The sequence below is a fragment of the Ursus americanus genome, chromosome X, assembly GCF_024610735.1.
Source record: "Ursus americanus isolate L20-20 chromosome X, mUrsAme1.1.p, whole genome shotgun sequence".
NCBI lineage: Eukaryota > Metazoa > Chordata > Mammalia > Carnivora > Ursidae > Ursus > Ursus americanus.
The window spans coordinates 29,581,919-29,603,505 of NC_142164.1; the positions used below are offsets into that span (position 1 = coordinate 29,581,919).

The 21,587-nt window shown below is 49.8% G+C and overlaps 1 protein-coding gene across 1 annotated transcript; it reads right to left on the reverse strand.

Annotated features, from left to right (window-relative positions):
• Positions 1–14,620: 14,620 nt before the first annotated feature.
• On the reverse strand, positions 14,621–17,457 carry SLC25A5 (solute carrier family 25 member 5). The gene is made up of 4 exons (XM_045790685.2): positions 17,266–17,457; positions 15,779–16,265; positions 15,414–15,554; positions 14,621–15,028 (listed from the first exon to the last, which is right to left on the reverse strand). The coding sequence occupies exons 1-4, from the start codon at positions 17,374–17,376 to the stop codon at positions 14,871–14,873; spliced, it is 897 nt and encodes a 298-aa protein (XP_045646641.1). The 5' UTR covers positions 17,377–17,457; the 3' UTR covers positions 14,621–14,870.
• Between the last annotated feature and the right edge of the window lie 4,130 nt (positions 17,458–21,587).

Below are 21,587 nucleotides of genomic sequence, written 5' to 3' on the forward strand. Positions count from 1 at the left end.
GGGTCTGCTTCTCCCTCTCCCTCTGCTCCTGCTCGCTCACTCTCGCTTTCTCTCTCTCGCATGTGCACATTCTCTCTCTAATAAAATCTTTAAAAGAAATCTATCTATCTATCATCTATCTATCTATCTATCTATCTATCTATCTATCTATCTATCATCTATCCATCTACCTTTCTATCATCAATCTGTGTCTACCTCCTATTGGTCCTGTTTCTCTAGAGAATTCTGATGCACTTGCTCTCTTGGATTCGCCTTCCTCTTCTAAAATGCTGAGGCTGGAAACCAAGAGACTTCTCTACCAATCACCTGAGACACTCTTTTCCTTACATCACTTCCCCGGCTTCCTAATTCAGAGAAGGGGAGCCAAGCAGCCTGTCTCGCCTGGCCCGCCAGGGCCTGCGGCCCCTCAGCCCCAGTGAGGCCACCTGCTGACCTTGAAGACTTCCTCCCTTTCCCTCTACCCTTACGCCCTCCCCATTCTGTGCTCACAACTCCTGCCTCTTCACCTTCAACAACTCAGGGTAAAACCCGCCTCCGCATACCTTGCCGCTGTGTCTTCCAGGTTTTTCTGTATTCAATATGTGCCAGACTGCTTCATTGTCACTACAAGCAGTAACAAGGATGCCAGCTGCCGTTTATTGAGGGTCGTTTGCCCAGGCACTATCTCATTGATACGTTATCTCACTGAAACCCCACAACCACCCTATGAGGTGAGCACCGTGATTACTCTCCCCATTTTCTGGACGGGAAAACTGAGGTTAAGAAGCTTGTCCTAGGACATACAGCTAAGAAGTGGTAGAGCTGGGATCTGAACCCAGGCCTCTCTAATCCCAGAGCCACTCCCTGAATCAGTGTGGGTTTGCCTCCTCATTTCCATTAGATTCTTCTGCTTTCTTTTGGATTTCCATCTCCTGACACCCAATCCCGGGCCCTGCATGGAGTGGGCATGGGCCAGATCTGTTTGCAGGAGTTCTGCTCACCCCGTCAGGCCTGCCGGCCATCAGGCCCTTTGCTTCTCCCCGGCCCTGCGAGGGAGACGCAAACAGCAAGGCTAGACCAGAAGCAGGGAGCCCTGCCGAGTCTGAGCAATCACCGATGTCCCCTGGCGTCAGTCAGGGCCCCGCGGCTTCCCAGCGCTCACCTCGTGGCCACATCACGACTCGCACACCTCTGCTAATGAGGCGGGGGAGGGACTGTCACCAGTGACCCTGCCATCGCTTGCTCCGTTGCCAGAGCATCTATGGGGGAAGCTGGCCTTTTGATATCCCCGCGTTTCTAGGGTGATTGGACTCCGCCAGACAGCATCTGCCCCCTTGTGGACTGTGCTTTTGTGACATTTTGGGAGAAGAGAAGAAAATACATGCGAGTCTCTAAAATTCCTGCGAAAATACCCGAAAACCTGGCAGGGTCTGGGAATCAGCCACGGCGGCTTTCCTTGACCAGGAACAGCAGAACCCCTTGTGAGTCTTCTGGGTTCTTCTGCTTGTCGCCTGGGGGCTCCAGACAGCACCCTGCTCTTCGGCGGTAAAGCCCACTTGGCAGGTGTCTGCCTCTTCCGGAGCTCGTCCCTATCTCTCCCTTTAGTTTGCAGGCGTGCACCCTGCGGTCTCCCTTCAGAAATAACCAGGGCCCTCGAGCCTCCTTTCCCCCTCATCCCTTTCTCTCCATCTCCCCCGCTGCCCACTCGGACTCCCGCATCTGCTCCAGCCGACGGGGTGTGAGCGCGAGGGCTCCGAACCGTCCCTGCAGGTGGCAGCAGGCCCTTGATACACGTTCTGTCACTGAATCTTCAGGACAACCCTGTGAAGTGGGAGTTATCATCAGAAGGGAAACTGAGCCTCCGAGATGTTAGGCAACTTGTCGGAGGTCACCGAAGCAATAACCAGTAGGGCCAACCCTCAGACTCGGGGCTCTCGGACTCCACGGTCTATGCCTTCCCACAAACCGCCACATCCATCCACTCACTTCACTGAGTTCTTACAGAGCTCTTTCTGTGTGCTGGGTCCCGTTCTTGGTGCTGAGGATACAGGCAGGAACAAGCCAGGCATGGCTCTGTCCCCGATTCTTGGAGCTTCCAATCTGGCGGGGGAGAAAATGTTCTTGAAAGCCCCTGTGTCCTTCTGGTTTCTTTTTGTCTGCTTGTCCCGACTCAATGGATGGGAAACTTTGGTTTCAACTTGGTCAAATTCATTCGCTCATTTGTTGGTTCCTTCCACAAACACTTTCTGAGGGCCTACCACGTACCAAGGACCGTGCTAGTCCCTGGGACATGATAGTGAAATGAGGCGGAGGTCCTGGGTCTCTGGCACTTGCCGTGCCTAACCTTTCATACTTCCTGCCTCTGCACCTTTACTCATGCCATTCCCTCTTTCTAGATGCCCTTCCCTATGCCTCTTTACTGAAATCCAGTCCAATCCTCAAAGCCCGTCTTGAGCCTGGCCCCCACCGGGGAGCCTGCACCCACTCCCAGGGATGGGTCATTACTCCCAGCTCTGAGGCCACCCAGCGTTTGCCATCTGGACAGCTCGGGTGTCCGCACAAGTCACTTGGCACACGCCAGCCATTCGTATCCTTAACTTTCACACTGGTATGTGGATCCTGTCATTTGACTTGCTCCTATTCCCGTCATCACCCAGCACACACTTTCTTTCTCATCCAGAAGCAGTTAGCAAGTGGCTACTGTGTATTTGAGCGATGGAAAAACCGCTGAACCTTTGTGGAGCCCCCCTGAATGAATGAAGAGCTTTCATAAATATTTGATCATTTGGTTGTTACAAAATGCTACCCCTGCCATTTTACTTTTCAACTATAAAATGTCATTTAGGGGCGCCCAGCTGGCTCAGTGGGTGGAGCACGCGACTCTTGATCTCGGGGTTGTAGGTTGGAGCCCCATGTTGGGTGTAGTGATTACTTTAAAAACGCAGACTCTTACAAAAATAAATAAATAACTGACAATCAAATGTAATTTAAATTACTTAGTAGATAAATACATTCTCCTCGTGAAAACGCAAACATTACAGACCTGGCTCCAGTATTCTTTGAGCACCCCACCCCATCCCCCCCACCCCCCCACACCCCCTCAGAGACGCAGGCGAGGAAACAGGCTGAGACAAGTGACATGGTATGCTCAAGGTCACACAGCTAGTGGAGGGGGGGGGGATTTCCCAACTCGAAATCTCTCATTTCCATTTTTCCACGCTGCCTCCCCCAAGGGCCAGCAGCTTGTTCATACCTGTGCCCTGGGTGCCAGCGCAGGGCTCCTACTGCAGTGTTCCACCTAGCCGGCGCTCCCGCAGACGGCTACCCTCCGCACCAAGGCCTGGCCTACCAGTCCCACCAGGTGAGTGGAGGCTCAAGGCGACAACTGAGGCCATGCAGGCATCCTGCCCGGCGCCTCTTCTGCCACTCCGGGGGCTCTCCTTCGGGAGTCACTACAGCGAGACCTCATAAAGGCAAGTCAAGTGTTTGCTGGGCACTCGCTCCCAGGGTGCCAGGGGCTGTGTGTGATGGGGGGGGGACCTGCTTTGCTGTTGCTGTGCCGGCTCTTAGGGAACCAGCCAGCGCACAGCCAAGTTCAAATTACGCAAGTGCGAACGACCGGTTGGGGGTTCTCGGGCGGAAGCGTGCGGCCTTGGCGGACTGAGGGGGCTTCTTGGGAGAGGTGGGCTGGCCGGATATGGGCGGGGAGCGGCCTGCGCAGAGGGCACCGCACCGGGAGCCGGCCGGCGGCAGCGCGGGGCGTAGGGGCGCAGGGGCGCGGGGTCGCAGGGGAGCAGGGGCGCAGGGCGGCAGGGCCGCGGGAGCGAGGGAGCGCGCCCTCTGCAGGCCGCCGCGCGGAGGTGCCCGGAGCCCGGCCCGGGGCGCGGCGGCCGTGAGCTCGCCGTTGGCGGCGGCGGCCGCGCGGGGGGCTTTCTCAGTCGCCTCTCTCACCCAGCCTGGCACCGCCAGCCGCTTTCAGTCGCCACGAGGCCCACGACAGCCGTGTTGTCTCCGCAGGGCGTGCCCAGCCCTCCGCTCGGCCAGGTACTCGCCCCCAGTTCCGCCAGTGGCAGGTGGGTACGTTTCCCTCGGCCGCTCCCCCGTCGACAGCAAAGACTACCGTACCGCCAACACGCCGAGAGCGCCCCCTACAAAGCTTCCCTGGAAAAAGCCGGCCTCTGCACGGACGAGGGGGCCTTCCCGCGTGAGCTCACAGGCTGTGCCAAGCTCTAGCCCGTGCACCTCGCCGGTCCTGACTCACTGATGCCGTCCGCACTACGGTGCTGCTCTTGACCCCATTTCACAGCTGAGCAAGCTGAGGCGCCGAGCGCTTAGGACCTTGCCCACGGTCTTGCAGCTGGAAAGAGGCAGAGTCATGCTCTTAATAAAGCACGATACCAAGTGCCTCTCCTCACGGCTGACGTTGGGCCAGTCCCCACACAGGCCGGTGGTTCCCAGGCGGAAGCAGTCCGCTTCCTCAGCTCTCCCTGGTCATTTTCCAGGCATCGCGCTATCCTGCGCGGCTGCCCGGCCCTCTCTGAGAGGCCGGGCCTCTGCTTTCAGCTGCAGGGGCTTTATGTGGCATGCCAGGGGCCTCAGTCTTCCCATCTGAGAAATGGTCATCATAGCCCTTGCATCATAAAGCTGCCGAAAGCACTGCATGAGAGAATCCACGCGCAAGTAAAGAGTGCCTGGCCCATAGTAAAACGCTCCAGAAATGACGAATGGCGAGCAGCAATAGACCAAGACCCTGCTCCCCCTAAGGGCTTCCCATCGCCCTGAGAGAGAGAGGGAGAGGGAGAGGGAGAGGGAGAAGGACACAGAGAGACAGAGACAGAGATGGAGGGAGAGAGGAAGGGAAAGAACAAACTCACCTGCTTTCAGAGCAGGTCAAAGAGGGTCACGTTCACTCTAGGGTTCTGACCGCTTTCAATGAGCACGCTACGCTGTCTTAGGAGCTGGGAACATCAGGCCCAGGCGCAGAAGTATGTCTGGTCTAATCAGCCCTAATAGGTCACGTGGGTGTGCCGTTGGTACGGCTCTGATGGCAGCGTCCTCAGGTGCCCCAATAACATGCCTGTTCCTCTCCCCTGGAGTGGCCTGAGTCATCTTGTGTGACAATCGGTGTTCAGCATTGTCACCATCACAATCAGATACCCATCAAGTATTTACCCTGTGCCAGGGGCTTATGCTCAAACGGGCAGCGTGTGCTCACAGGTTGGTAGGAGCACCTGATGTGGACTCAGGCCTGTTTTTACGCAGATTTGGGGAGGGATGCAACCCCAGCCCCTGGCTCTCTAGTTCCCTAGCATGGACAACATAACAGTAGTACAGGATTTCCGAAGCCCTGCTGTTCCAGATCCTCCCTGTAAGCCCAGGGGCGAGGCAAACAACAGATGCAAGTCAGGAAGGCCCCGTGCAGTTTAGTACTGCAGGACTGTCCCCAGGTAGCGAGAGGCTGGATCCAGCCCAAATACAGTCATGCCGATGGATAACCAGAGGAACAAATGCCACATGGCATTCCTTCTTCCTTCCTTTCTTCCTTCCTTCCTTCTTTCCTTCCTTCCTTCCTTCCTTCTTTCCTTCCCTCATTTCTCTCTCCAATGGACATTCACTGTGTGTTAGGTTCTGTGCTCAGTGTTAGGAATGTAAAGAGGAGCCAGAGAGAACCCCTAATGGAAACAGACAAGGAAACACGTGGCTACCATACCATGAAATAAACATTTTAATCCAATCACTTAACGAGACTTTCTTGAATACCTACTACGTGCCAGGCACTGTTCTAGGCACAGGGGCTACAACCATGAATGAACCAGACAAAATCCCTGTGCACGTGGAGCTGATACAGATAGACTACTTTAGCACTTCGAAGAAGATGGCAGAGAGCCTGGGCGCTGGGGTCTGGGGAAGGCTCGAGGAGGACGTGGGATCTCAGCTGGGTCTTGAAGGACTGTGTCCTGGTCAAGGGGCCAGCGGGGCAGAGGGCGGGAGGAGTAATACAGCCAAGTCTGGAAACCTCAAAGTGGATAGGCAGCGTGACAAGGGGATGGCAAGTGGCTTGGTTTGGGACCACAGAGCATGTGCTGAGAAGAGTAGTAGGAATGTCTCTCCGGGTAAGGTGCAATTGGGGAAGATAGACCAAGGCCCAGCCAGGTCTCTGCAAGCCTGGGGAGGGGCGAAGGGGCGCCCAACACTATCTGGCCATGTGCTTGTGGTATTCGGTTTGGGCTAAGCCTACCCCAGGGCCCCATATTCCCAGCCGCCAGGCGTGCAGCCTTACAGGGAGCTCTGCATTCCTGGCGAAGAGCCTTCATTTAGAAGGAAGGTCTGTCCCGGAAAAGTTAACGCAACTTGAATAAAATCAAACTTAACTCGAGAGCTTTAGGTTCCAGTGATTTTTTTTTTTACAACAATAATTCTTAAATTGGCTAAAAAGAGAAAACAGGGGCGCCTGGGTGGCTCAGATGGTTAAGTGTCTGCCTTCGGCTCAGGTCGTGATCCCAGGGTTCTGGGATCGAGCCCCACATGGAGGGGGGATTCCTGCTCAGCGGGGAGCCTGCTTCTCCCTCTCCCTCTGCCCCCCCCCCCGCTCATGCTCTCTTTTTCTCGCTCTCAAATAAATAAATAAAATCGTAAAAAAATAAAAAAACAATAAAAATAATAAAAAGAGATAATAACCTGTTCTCTAAAAATGGATTCTGTGAACCGTGCTTTGGTTATTACAATTTCTCTTCAATATTTGTCAAGTGGATTCTGTCTTTTGTTATTGAAACTAGCCGGCTTTCATATTTTAATATGTTTCATGACCCACAATAAAATGTTGGACAGGTTCACTGTGCCGTGCTCTTTGAAACTCCCGTCAAGTCAGACGGCTCAGAGTGCATGCATTATCTTGCCTCGGCAAGCCTCAGTTTTGTCCGCTGTGAAATGGAATTAATTACAATTCCTCTCTCTCAGGCCTGTCGAGAGGATCGGGAGAGTTACTCTACGTCCCGTGATGCGCTTAGCACGACATCAGGCACAGAAGAGGTCAAAATAGCCATGATCCTACCCTGGTTCTGGAGTTTCTGAGAAGTCCCCGGTGCTTGGTTGTATCAATTGTTTTATCATAAGAAACAGGCTTCACTTCATCCAATCTGTCGGGCTCTAGAAATTCAGAAAAGGGCCATAGCCCCTAGTAGGAGAACTAAGAAACGGTACTGAAACTCCAACAAGAGAAATTGATATCCATTCTTCCTGGTGGATAGACCAAGGCACTAACCCATGATGACCCAAGACACACAGAGAAGCACGGGGGCTGAAGTGAAATGACAATGTCGCTTGGCCAGGTTTTCAGCTTTCTATCCTAACTGGCAAACGGCATGCTTTTGCCTAGTGCCCACACACCTGCCTTTACCCCCTGACCTTTTTTTCTAGGATAAATCCACCTCAAGGCTCAATTTTTATAATAAATGCACTCCTGAGCAGCAAGCTTAATTGCAAAAATGCAAAGAGATCTCTTGCTTTCAAAGGTCTTAGTATGTCGTCTCTTTCTAGCAGTTTCTTTCCCTGGGGAGTGAAGTCCCAGGGTTGGGAAATCAGGCTGGGACCCCACGGATTCACTGAAATAGTGTAAGAGCAAAGGCAGCTCTGGTGATCGCACTGTGCCCAATGGGCCAGCAGTGAGTGGGGTCTGGGTGTGAGGCAGGAGGGACTTTTTTTTTTTTTGACCTTTGCTCTGTTTCATAATCACGGTTGTAAAATGAGTGCTCTGAGTTAGAGCTCAGAATTATCACTATAAGCAATGTCCCTATTCGGTCCAGTTCAAAGGTGTCCTTTTCTTTCTTCATAATTTTCTGTGTGTGTGTGTGCGTGTGTGCGTGCGTGTTTCACTTTTTACAGTACCTGTGGCATTTTCTTTTTTTTTTTTTTTAAAGATTTTATTTATTTATTCGACAGAGATAGAGACAGCCAGCGAGAGAGGGAACACAAGCAGGGGGAGTGGGAGAGGAAGAAGCAGGCTCATAGTGGAGAAGCCTGATGTGGGGCTCGATCCCATAACGCTGGGATCACGCCCTGAGCCGAAGGCAGACGCTTAACCGCTGTGCCACCCAGGCGCCCCATCTTGAGACAATTTTAGAAAATCGGGAGGGCAGGGATAGATCCCATGAATAACATGAAAATAATGTAAAGCATTGTTCTAAGCACTTTACACATATTAACCCTTTTAATCTATGCCTGTGGGGTAGGAACTCGTGGCAGCCACATAAGCCACATGGGGGAAACCGAGCAGCAGAGCCATTGAGTTGGATAGTTGCTACGTGAGAAAGTTTGGTGTTTGAAAAGGAGACCTTGAGCTCAAGAGTCCCACGAGTGAGTCCTGAGTGGGAAGATGGGGAACAGCGGGGAGATTGGGTGATAAGGAAGTCCCAGACTTGGGTGAAGCCTCTGCCCCGACGTACAGGGCTGGCCCCGAATTCGTTCCTCTACGCCAGCTCCCCCAGCAGGAGCCGGTACAGGTTTTGTGGGGACATCGGCTTATATAATTCTGGAACCCTCAAGCCTATCTTACTTTTGAACATTTTACAAGACCACATGACCATGAATACGTTGCTATGGGGCCCGGGCAAGGGGTTGCTCTGAAGCCCAAGCAACGTTAGCCTCACCACGCATCTGCCTCTGGCCAGGAGACGTTTTTTGCTCCTGGCTGAGCAGGGCACTGGAATCTCCTTTTGATGGAAGACTTTTCCTTTTCACTCCCCAACATGAGGCCCTGGGGAATCCATCTGTCAACAGCGAAGTACAGACGTCGCTCTCTGGTTCTGCCTTTCCAGCCACAATCATCTCCCATTTGGGAGCGAAAACGTTAGCGTCCGTGAAATGGGTCACGTGATCACATTTGGCACGTTCTCTTAAATCTCGAGAGTGCTACATTTCCTGCCTGTCTTGCAAAAGTTGCCCAAGGAAATGAAATCCTAGGATGAATGTTCACCATCAAACGCAGACCTCTCTTCCCCTGTCCCTTTCATTGACAGTCACGGAAAAGACATGGATTCACAGACTCCTTTAATTAAACTCAGTTTTGTCTCTGAAGAGGGTCCAGTAAAAACAACCGTTCAATCTGTCACTTGAACATTGTTTATATTTGTTGCCAGGATACCAAAGGCTCTGTTAAGCCTTTGGCTAAGAAGAGCACCATGCATCTGAACTTGTTCACCTGCACATAAAGCAAATAATGGCTGAAATGATGGGAAAGCTCCTCCAAACATTTTAAGTGGAACACAAGGCATTTTTTGTGTCCAGAAATTGCCGCATCCAGTATTTGTTGTTCAAACAAATCCCCACCCGCATACCGAAGTGCACATTATACATAATAAGATTGGGCTTTGAAAAGACAGATGTTAATTATTTGGAGGTAAATCAGGTCACCTTTGACCCCAACTCCGAGCTGTAATTTTGTTGCTCAGCTTCTTGGTCCCGAAATTAATGTAAATCTTTACATTTGTAATTTCACTTGCCAACGCCAACCCACCCACACAGTCTGCAAATGACTGCTCTGAGTCAGAGACTATTCACTTACAACTGTGTTCGATATTTAAAAATGTTCTCTGAAAGGATTAAATCACCTAATCCTAGTCTTTTCACTGATTTGGCTTTATGTAAAAATGATGGAGCCCGAGGACATCTGAAACTGGAGGGGACTTTACAGGAGAAACCAAAGCTCTGGTGTGAGACGTGGCTTGCCCCCAGGTCGCTCAGCAACCAAAGCTAAAACCCGAAAGCAAAGTACTGGTTTGGGGTTTTAATAAAGGGTCGCACTTAGAAATAAATCCTGGCTCCGAGTCCAGAAGCTACCCCTTCCACAAGGCTCCTGCCTCCGACAGCATCTGTGAGTCCTGGTAGACCCCACAGTCTGACACCGGTCTGAAAAAATCATGCCATTTTGAAGCCAAGCGGTCAGACTCTGATTCCGATAAAAACAGATCAGCTGCTATTATCATATGCGTCAATTTTGGAGGCGAGAGCTTTACCAGAAACTGTTCGTAATGGTTACTTTTCAGGAGGGGCACAGGGGATGGGAGAAGGAGGACAGAGGCTTGCTTTTCGTCTTGTATCTCTCCTTTACTATTTGATTTTGATTACCATGTTCAGATATTAATGGTGTTACAAATCCAAAAAAAAAAAAACCCACCTAATTAGAAATACTATCCTCACAAACTTCACAGGAGAAATGAAATTTACACCAGGAACACTGACACTTGAAAATCTGTTACCCAGCACAGCAGTACTTTTAAAAAATTTCTACCAAAGTCTCCATAATGGCAGAAGAGGCTGAATAGGAGCTCCCAGGGGTCTGGGGACAGTGCCAGCAACGGTCCTCAGTACGCAAGAAGTCTCTTCGCAGCTTCTGTTTTTAAAATGCATTCAAATTGTGCAAGACACTCTCTAACATATCTGCATCTCTTTTAATACAAAAATAATGGCTTAAATGACTTACCATCCACGAAAACTGCCCCTGTGGGGAGACACCCCTGGTTCCTTTCTCCGGCAGTCCGGAGCACCCGCCGCACGCCGCCTCCAGTGACTGAGTGAAGAGGCCCCTAGAACGGGAAGCGCGGCAGTGCGCGAGCTGACCTGTATTCCGGCTGTCTCACCTGGAATCAGGCTTCACGGCTTCTGTTATGCATTGAATAGTAACAAAACAACAGCATAAATTAGGGTGTTGCTAAGATTGTGTACCATCAATGTTCGCATGAACATAATGGACATAATGAATTCTATAGCACTATCCTGCACAGCTTGGAGAGATTAAAACCACTTTGTCTTTAAATTAAATTTCAAAAATCATTGAACAACAAGAATAGAAAGAACAACAACAAAAACCCCTCGTCTGTGTCAGCCACCCAATTATAGGGTATACAACTTCTTGCTTTCTGATCATTAATGCCTGGTCCCAGGTTTATTTTAATAGCTACCCAATCAGTGAGTCCACATCTATCGTGATAACCACAAAGGGGGTTGGGGTTCCCTTGCATTGTGGTTTGTGGCCCTAAGTGGAGAGCCCCTTGTCCCCTTCCAGGATCAAATCTGTACCTGAAAAAGACCGAAGCTGAAGTTTATTTTATATAAATTCTACACAAGATAATGTGTCTAGTCTGTCGCAGAAAAAGTAAAGTAGGCTTGAACTCATTCTTTCTTTTTTTAATTGAAGTATAGTCAGCATACAATATTATGTTAGTTTCAGGGGAACGACAGAGTGATTCAACAATTCTGTACATTACACAACGCTCACCACGGTGCGGGTAGTCTCTGTCTGTCACCAGACGATGTTATTCTGATATTATTGACTGTATTCCCTATGTATTTCATCCCTGTGACTTACTTATTTTATAACTGGAAATTAGTATCTCTTCATCCTTTTCGCCTGTTTTGCCCATCCCCCCCCACCCCACTCCTCTCTGGCCACCACCAGTTGTCTGTCCTTGAGACTGTGTCTATGTGTGAGTGTGTGTGTATGTGTTCGTTGGCTTGTTTTGTTTTTTACATTCTACATATAAGTGAAATCATATGGCATTTGGCTTTCTCTGACTCCTCTCAGTTAGCATAGTACCCTCCAGGTCCATCCATGTTGTGGCAAATAGCAAGATCTCATTCTTTTTCAGGGCTGAGTAATATTCCATCGTACGTATATACCACATCTTCATCCATTCATCTGTCAGTTGGCACTTAGGCTGCTCCCGTATCTTGACTATTGTTAACAATGCTACAGTGAACAGGAGTGCCTATGTCTTGGAATTGGTGTTTTCATGTTCTTTGGGTAAATAGCCAGCAGTGAGCGGAATTACAGGATCATATGGTATTTCTATTCTTAAGTTTTTGAGAAACTTCCCTAGTGGCCACACCAACGTACATTCCCACCAACAGTACACGAGGCTTCCCTCTTTTCCACAGCCTCGCCAATGCTTGTTTTCTTCTGCCGTTTTGATCGCAGCCATTCTAACAGGTGTGAGGTGATATCTCATTGTGGTTTTAATTTGCATTTCCCTGATAATGAGTGCTGTTCAGCATCTTTCCACGTATCTGTTGGCTGAATTCATTCTTAAGTAAGCACTCCAATGTGTGATATGTCTTTGAACAAAATGGAGCCTAATTATGAAAAATTCACATTGGAGTGCTTACTTACTAGATGCCAGATGTCACGCTCGTTCTAATGCTTTATGCTACTTACTCCTCACTCACAACACCCCTAGGAAATATGGTTAGCGCTATTATATCCCCATTTTATGAATGAGGAAACCGAGACTCGGGAGACTAAGTGACTTGCCCAAGGTCATACAGCTAAGTAAACAAGAGCCAGGATTCAAATTGAAGTACTTCCTTTTTTTTTTTTAATTTAGCCTATGTATGTATGTAGGCTCTACACCCAAGGTGAGGCTCGAACTCACAGCTCTGAGATCAAGAGTCACATGCTCTATCAATTGAGCCAGCCAGGCTGTCAAATCCAAGTCCTTCTGATTCTGGAGCCCCAAAGCCTTCACTGCCTCTGAACTGTGATCAGAGTTAGCACTTACCGAGTGGTTCTTATGTATTGCTATGGTAGATGCTTTGCATAAATTATTTAATCCCTGCAACGACCTTCTGAGGCAGGCATAATCATCCTTATTGTATAGATGACGAAAACCAAGGCTTCGAGAAATCAAGTAACTTGCCTAACAGCACAACCAAACAGCATGATCCAGGCTTCTGTGATACCACAACAGAATTTTTAGTTTTCTAAGAACTTGAGATATTGGGCACCTGGGTGGCTCAGTCGGTGAAGTGTCTGCCTTTGGCTCAGGTCATGATCCCGGGGTCCTGGGATGGAGCCCCTCATCGGGCTCCCTGCTCAGTGGGGAGTCTGATTCTCCCTTTACCTCTCCGCCCCCTGCTTGTGTGTTCTCTCTCTCAAATAAATAAAATCGTAAAAAAAAAACCCCACAAAAGAACTTTGAGATATCTTTTTTTTAAAGATTTTATTTATTTATTTGACAGAGACAGACAGCCAGCAAGAGAGGGAACACGGGCAGGGGGAGTGGGAGAGGAAGAAGCAGGCTCCCAGAGGAGCAGGGAGCCCGATGCGGGGCTCGATCCCAGGGCCCTGGGATCACACTCTGAGCCGAAGGCAGACGCTTAACGACTGAGCCACCCGGGTGCCCTGAGATATTTTAACATATAAAAATGGTATGTATTTCAGGTGTACGACTTGAGGTCTTGATATATGCAGACATTGTGAGGTGTTCTGAACTAAGCCATACTGTGATCCTGGTGCTTGGCCAGGGGGCAGGCAACAGGCACCTCTAAGATCCCCTCGGCACTACCTCCCCACCAAGCAGACCCTGGCCGTGAGCAGCACTTCACTGTGCAGGGCTGTGCACTGTGGCTCAGGAGTGGGTTTCATGGGTGCACGAGAATCACCCGTCACTTTCTACTTTCAGTGTTGCGGTTTGACAGCCATGGGGCTTTATTCTTCATACAAATCTTGGGTTACAGGCAAAATCCACTGGATTTCTGAGGCTTGGCCAGGAGCTACAGAAACAAAACCATTTCTTTAGGGTTTTATTTATTTGAGAGAGCAAGGGAGAGCACAAGCGAGTATGAGCAGGGGGGCAGGGGAGGGGGCAGAGGGAGAAGCAAAATCCCTGTTGAGCAGGGAGCAGGGAGCCGGAGGTGGGGCACGAATCCCGGACTCCAGAATCATGACCAGAGTCGAAGGCAGATGCTTAACCGACTGAGCCACCCAGGCACCCCTAAACCATTTCTCATGTGGATCCCAAGTAAGGGCTTATCCAAAAGAAACATAAATGTCCTCCATTGACTGGGCTTTTTATTAGCATGGTTTTTTTAAAAAAGATTTATTTATTTGACAGAGAGACAGCCAGTGAGAGAGGGAACACAAGCAGGGGGAGTGGGAGAGGAAGAAGCAGGCTCATAGCAGAGGAGCCTGATGTGGGGCTCGATCCCGGAACGCCGGGATCACGCCCTGTGCCAAAGGCAGACGCCTAACGACTGAGCCACCCAGGCGCTCCTGTATTAGCATGTTTGACAGAATGCAGCAGATGCTACATTTTTTTTATGAAAGGAGTTTTGGGGTGGTGAGCTGTCTTGCTCACTCAGTAATCTCGACCGGCACTTCTATCTAATCCTCTGCTTTGAACGGGATTAAAATAAAATGGCTTGGGCCAGGTCAAGATGGGTGAGGGAAGGCAACTGGATGAAAATTTGCTATTACCTTTTAAGCTTTTTCTTGTTTAAATGAGATTAAATTCATATAACTACCATTTTTAAGTGGACAACTCAGTTCATATTTCTTGATTAATAACCATAGGACTGGGAAAAGTTGGGTACATGGTTCTTTTTGGAGAAAGCTCATTCAGCTACAACCATCCACGGGCATTGGACCGGTCGCGTTTTGGATACACTGGGCCTGAATTTCATTTTGCTATTGTATTGGGAGTATCGATGGGTCATATAACCAAGGTCTTCTTTGAGAAGGGAAGGGCTAGAGACTGGTTTGAAAAGAAAGCTTTCCATCTCAGGAGACACTGTAGCATTTGTTCAACAGGTAACACCGGCTCAAATGTAACCACTCTCTGAAGTATGCAAATTAAGTCACGGACAAAAATATATTTCAGATATTTTTTATTTCTTCAAATTTATGTATCAGGAGTGACTGAAATAAAAAATATAATTGAGTCCCGTCATCATGGAAATGGCTTTAAGAGAAAACTGGTCAGATGAGTATTATTGCTTCCCGTTTTCAACCAGTCAATAGTTGCCATTGATAAATAGACAGCCAACAGTCTGCCAAGAATGCTCAAGATATGCTATATAATACAACATGCCTGTTCCCGGGGGAGAAACTAGGAAATAAGTTATGTGAACTTCTTGATTTCATCATACAAGACCAGCACAAAAGCACCACCCATGCCTCTGAGAACATTGGACCACGCCCCCTTGAAAAAGGCTTTGGCTCCTTCATCACGAGCGATCTTTCTCCAGCAGTCAACTGTGCCTGTGTACATGATGTCAGCTGCAAAGAATAAAGACAGAGTTGGTGACCAAAGGCCGATGATGAAAGTCCTCCCCTGACTTACTAGACAAAACCAGAGCCCCACCTCGAAGAGCGGATGGCAGTTCCGGGAAATCCGACATTTACACATTGGTGTGGGCGATGCTAAAATATTAAAGCCGGGGTAGAGAACAGGGCCATGCAGACTACTCATTGGTCTTAACTTCTAATACCGTTTAAGCACCCTCATTCATAGGCATCCAAAGGGCCTGCTCAGAGGCAGACACCATCAACCCCACCCCACCATCAGAACAAACTACATTTTTAAAGCCAGGCATCGCTAGCCTGTGGCCCCAGCTTGTCCCAGGCCCGCAGTCTTTTTATCTTTTGCTTGAGTGGAACTTACTTCCTTTGCGCCCCGACTGCATCATCATTCGGCGGCGAACAGTGTCAAATGGATAGGAAGTCAACCCGGCAACCGCTGTGACGGACTGTGCGATCATCCAGCTGATGAAGATGTGAGTATTCTTGGGATCCGGAAGCATTCCTGAGAACCGGAAAGAGACACTTTTACTAGAAAGCAGAGTTTTAGAGGCTTGTTGTTTCCTACACCCCCGCCACCCCCCCATCTCATCCATACATCAGGTTTGTACTGGATGACCGTGGCTTCCTATAGCCATTACAGAAAATCTCTGGCTCTGGAAAATTCGGACGGCATTAATGATGTTTCAGATGACAGGAACACAGCTTCAAAGCACACAGCAAACTTACCCTTTGCAGTGTCATAGATACCGAAGTAGGCGGCTCGGTAGATGATAATGCCCTGCACAGACACATTAAAGCCTTGGTACAGGCCCTTAATCCCATCAGATTTGTAGATCTTAACCAGGCAGTCGCCGAGGCCTCTGAATTCCCTTTCAGCTCCAGCTTTGCCCACATCAGCTGCTAGACGGGTACGGGCAAAATCAAGAGGATACACAAAACACAAGGATGTGGCCCCAGCGGCACCACCTGACGCCAGGTTCCCTGCAAAGTAGCGCCAAAACTGGGTTCTCTTGTCCACACCACCCAGGAAGATCTGCTTGTATTTATCTTTGAAGGCGAAGTTGAGAGCCTGGGTGGGGAAGTATCTGATGACATTGGCCAGGTTCCCGCGCCAGAAGGACAGGACTCCCTGCTCCTTGGGGATCCGAACCACGCAGTCTATAATGCCCTTGTATTGCTTATCTGCAGTAATTTGCTTGCTGGCATGCTGCACCTGACAGACGAGAAGGAGACCAATAGGGAGAGTTACAACCACGGAGAAGGGAAAAAGAGAATATTAACCTCGGAATCACTGGCGGGGCTTTAAAGTTAGCCACTTCCCACATCTAGTCTTCTAGATCATACAGGATGGACCCTCCTGACCCTCTGAGGCTGTCGCCGTGGAAGAAGTGCTCTGCACCCTCAGAAGGCATTAAGCCTCCACCCCTTTGGGTGGGGAGGGGGCATCCTCGGTTGGACCGGTGACCTTTAGACCTGGGAGAAAGGTCATTACCTCAGACCCAGGTTCAGAGGCATTTGGGCCTGTCCCACGTAGGGCGCGGTCACCTTGCTGACCGTGGCCTACGCCTCGGGTCTCCGGAGCGGCTTCCCTCCCGCGCCGCCCCTGCTCCTCTCCTGGAGGTGACCCGCGGGCCACCAGCCCTACGCCCGTGCGGGCGCGCCCCCTAGAGCCGGAGCGGGAGTGCGCGGCGCAGGGAGGCGGGCGGCGGGCGGCGGCGGCGCGGGGGCGGACGCAGCAGGCACACGCGCTTCCCGGCGCCGGCTTCCGGCCCGGCGAGGTGAGAGCGCGTCCGCCGGCCGCGCGGCCCCTCGACCTGCCGCATGGCCTCCGCAAGGCTGTGATGTTGTCTCCTTGCCGCGACCTTGAGGCCTTCGGCACGGCCAGGTGTCCCTCCCTCCGGCGGCGGCTTCGAGGCTTCGCCCTTGACCTCCGGGCCCCGGGGCGACGGCCGCGGCCGGTTGCCCCCCGCCCCCCGCCGGGACGCCAAGGCCCCGGCCCTCCTCGCCTCCCTCCGCCCCGACCCCTTCCTCGCCCCGGAACTTCAGGTCACCAAAGCACCTCCCTGCCGTCGGCCTTCAGGTCCGCCTCTGCCCGCACGGGTCGCTTCCCCCGACAGGGCTGAGGCGCGGGGCCCCCTCCAGCCCCGGGGCAAGGCTTTCGACGCGCCCCCTCCCCCACTTCCTGGTCCGACTCCCCAGTCCCCGGGGGGTACCTGCAGCAGCAGCTTGACCCGCTCGATGGGCGCGACCGCCGTCTTGGAGATGGCCGCGGCCACTCCACCCGCCAGGAAGTCCTTGGCGAAGGACACAGCGGCATCTGTCATGTTGGAAGGAATGAACCGGGCGACTGCGGGACCGCGGTAGGAACCGGCTGGGACTCCGGGACTCTGGGGCGGAGCGACACAAATGGCCGATTTATATAGGGCGAGCCGGCGCCCGGGCGACCGGCGTCGGGGGCGGGCCTGGGCGGGCGCCGAGCCCCGGCGCGCGGGCCGGCGGGGTGGCTGAGTGGCTCGGCGCGCGGGAGGCGGAGCCGCCGAGTCGGGCCCGGGGCCGCCCTCCTCGCCGCGCAGCTCGCCCGCGGCGTGTGACCCGGCCCGCGGCCCCGGCGGCCCCGGGAATGCCCTCGTCCCGGCCGTCGGACTCTGGCAGAGGCCTGCGAGTGGGAAGGGCGGCTGAGGTCGCGGTGTGCCTGGATAGAAACCTCTGCAGCATTGAAGGGGACACCAAAAAAAAAAAAAAAAAAAAAATCTCGGTAACTAAGATAGATACAATTTAATGCAATGTATAAAAAAAATGATGTGGGCAAACTACGGCCCGTCGCCCGTTTCTGTAAATAAAGTTGAATTGGAGCCCAAGGGTTGGGATTACGGTGAGGCAGGGTCCTGCAAATGCGGGATACGATCCTGTCTTTATTTTAAATTTTGAGAATTTGTTCATCATGGATTTTGGCCTTACTTTTGACTTTTTAAAAATGGTGCACTAGAAATCATTTCTTTTGGTTACTGACTTGTTTGGTGCCCCTTAAATTCGGTGCTAGGGCAGGAGCCTCATTCTTTTCACCCTAGACCTGGCACTGCTCTGTCGCTTCCCAGGTGAAGCCAGAGGAAATTGGGGGAACAGCAGAGTTGGGACACTGTCAGCGTGCCCCAGACTCTGCAAAAAACGCGTTAACAAAGATCTTGCTGGGAATTGGCAGAGGAGAGTCCAAAGAACTCGGCTGGGGGTGGGGACATTATTTTAGCCAGCAGCCAAATAAAGAGGTTGTACCAGGAAGGTTAGGAGGCTGTGCGAACTAGGTTGGCATTTAGCTCCTTGGACGCATAGTAAAGTGCTCTTGGATTGAGTAGATTCCTGAACTCCAGAAGCTTTTAGAGGAATCAATAGAATTTGATTGACAGCCATTGTGTCCATGGACAAGTGCTTACTGAGCCCCTTAATCCCTGCAGTGGGTAAGCATTTGCCAGACAAGTCCTTAAAAACCTACTTGCTATCTTGAGTGCACCCTCTTAGGTTCGGAACAGTAGCGGAGAGTATAATCACATATCATATGTCTAACTAATCGCAACGATGTTTATAAAAATGAGGATACTGTTGCAAAGTGCGACTGCTGCCGATCCGGAGGTTGCCCAGCACACTGAGGGCATGGGGTGTCTCCCTTCCTTTCCTCTCCTGCCCTCTCCCACCTTCTCCAGATCTGCCCATTGAAGGGCCCAGTTCTAGGGCTCCTCCAGGATGGTGAGGTCCTTCATTTAATTATACTTTGCAATTTGTAAGTCTTCCCCGGGAACCCCAGAATCCGAAGTGATGAGCACACACGGAGAGTGTTCAAAGTAGAGCAGTTTGGAATCCAGCTTTGTTGATCGGGGGTGAAACCCTGGACTTGCCTTCGTGAGAAGTTGCTCCATTTCTCATTAGTCGATTATAACAGTGATGCAGCTGGATACAGAAATGACCTTACTGTAGAGTTTCAGTGATGAAGTATATTCTCTGAAAGTGATAGTCCCTCCTCTTACCTTTACTGGTGAGAGAATTAACAGCTAAAACAAAAATCTACAGAGCATTTTATTTAGATGGAGGTGGTTTTTAGAATGCATTTCCAAGTAGAATTCAGAACCTTTCCAGTTTGAACTTTTGATGTCCTGGTTAATGCATTTTTATTGAAATGTTAATTACGCTATGATACCCCTTGCCATCACTTAGGTACCCCTTTTCTGTCTTTCACTGGCCACATCTGCTACTCCCTTGGAGCGTGATGTCCCTACTGCTTTCTATTCCAAAGCTCTTTTGCTGTTTCAGTCACTTTCACATGTACTGTTCTGTCAGATTTCTATCTCACTGAAAAAAGATGATCAAATAATTACATAGAATTTGTCCCTTCTCAGTCTTTGGGTGCCTAAGTGTAGTTTTATTGAAGATGAAATATGAGATGGGTCATTTCAAAGCAACTTCATGCCCTGATTCTGTATTTTGCTAGATCCACTGTGGGCGCGAGCTTTCTTCATTGCTTATGACTAGGTATGCTTCAAGGAGTCAGATAGATGTTCTCAAAAGTGTCAAGGTCATAAAAGACAAAGAAAGACTGAGGAACTGTCACAAATTAAAGGAGACTAAGGAGAATGACAGCTTAATGCAATGTGTGATCCTGGATTGGATGCTGGACCAGCAAAAGGACATTGACGGTACTATTGGTGAAATTTGAGTATCTGTAGATTCGTTACTGGTAGTCCACCAATACTGTTCTTAGTTACAGTGCTTATGTAAGATGGTAACATTTGGAGAAGCCGAGTGAAGGAAATATAGAAATTCTTATTTTGTTTGAGAGAGAGAGCACGTACAAGCAGGGCAGAGGCAGAGGGAGAAGCAGACTCCCACTGAGCAGGGAGCCCAATGTGGGGCTCCATCCCAGGACCCCGGGATCATGACTTGAGCCGAAGACAGCCTCTTAACTGACTGAGCCACCCAGGTGCCCCTAGGAATTCTTTATACTTTGTGTGTGTGTGTGTGTGTGTGTGTGTGTGCAAAATATTTATGTCTGAAAGTTAAAAAAAAAGAGAGAGAGAAAAGAAAAAAAAAAGAAACCAGGAACAAGAGCCCAGGAAAAATAGAGACTAATATTAATGATGATAATGATGATGTTGGTGGTGATATATGGCTGGTCAATTCATTAAAAACGAATTCCTCCAGTGAAGCATTGGTGGGGGCTCTGTGTTAGTAACTACTGTGTTACTGGAAGCCTTTTAGAATACATGTATAATTAAGAAAGAGGAACTAAAGCTAAGGTAGTGCCTGGTAATTCTCAAGAAAAAACTAGGAAGAAGGTCAGAAATGATACTTGGGCCTCAGTTATGTATGTACCAACACACCCAGAATATAGGTAATAAAGTGAATGTACAATGTTAATGCAAGCAAGAAAACACAATTTTATAGGTATCGTGCCAACTTGGTAGAGTAGGACTTCTGTCTGGAAAAGGAAGGGGAAACCTGGTTCAGCGAGATACCGTGTAGGAGGACAGCCGCGTAGTAATATATCAAGGAGGTATAACCAATAATTCATTGGCCGGGGTGGGGGGGAAGCATTCAGTGAAAATGAAAGGGAGAAATGAAAGTGATTGTGGTTGTGGAAGTATACAAGGAACTGCCTGGTTCGATAACAGCTGTGAATAATACTTCATAAAAGCGTCACATAGGCGAGAGATGGTGATCAGAGGCATAAACCATCTGAATACCTGCTGTAAGTCTCATTATTCTGATAACAACACATTGGATACATTCTTAACTCTCTTGCTGATAATTACAGCTCTCTGAAGACTAAAGAATCAGTGAGGTCAGTTGCTAAACTGGGCTTAATCCTGACAATAAAGAAGGAAGATCTGGTTAGCAAAGTGAAAGTGACAAGAAGCTTGGGGAAACTGACCATGCCGTCTGGATCTGTGAAGCAGAAGACTGCTGAGCATGGTTAGAGAGGTTAACTAATGTGTGTGTGTGTGTGGGGGGGGTAGACTTCAAAAAGATCAGAGAAAAGGTAAATAGATGCCCTGGCCAAATACCAAAAGAGAAAGATAGCTCAAGAGGGCAAGAGATTCCAAAGATAAAATTCAAACCTGTACAAGTTAGAAAAATTCAGGAGAGATAAATACAAGTGTCCTTACAGATTACTCTCCGAAGAGCTCAGATTTTAAAAGTACATATATAGATGACAGGAGGGCTGGACTTCTAAGGACAAAGACCAAAGAGTATCACAAACCTCTAGGAACTGAGTCAGAAGGGCTAAAGTCCAGAATAAACCCAGGCTTATAAAATGGGATGGACCACAATAAAAGATTCTGATGTTATATTTATTGCAGGACGGTTAAGGATGAGGCGTTAGAGCTTGACGGTAGCATGTATGATGAAGAACTAGGGGTCTTCGTCAACTGGGAGTTGGCCACGCCAAAAATTGCTAGTGAGTCTTGAGTTGGGCCAAGAGGATGGTGGTGAACAGATCAGGGCCTCTTGCTGGCTGGCCCAGAGAATTCATGCTCACTTCTGGATG

Bases quoted from the DNA above. Each gene is read 5' to 3' on its own strand.
- SLC25A5 (XM_045790685.2), bottom strand. From the start codon at position 17,376: ATGACAGATGCCGCTGTGTCCTTCGCCAAGGACTTCCTGGCGGGTGGA. The intron at 15,555-15,778 runs GTAAGTTTGCTG...TCCGGTTCTCAG, and splicing joins TATCTATGACACTGCAAAGG to GAATGCTTCCGGATCCCAAG. The intron at 15,029-15,413 runs GTAAGTTCCACT...TATTCTTTGCAG, and splicing joins GCAGTCGGGGCGCAAAGGAA to CTGACATCATGTACACAGGC.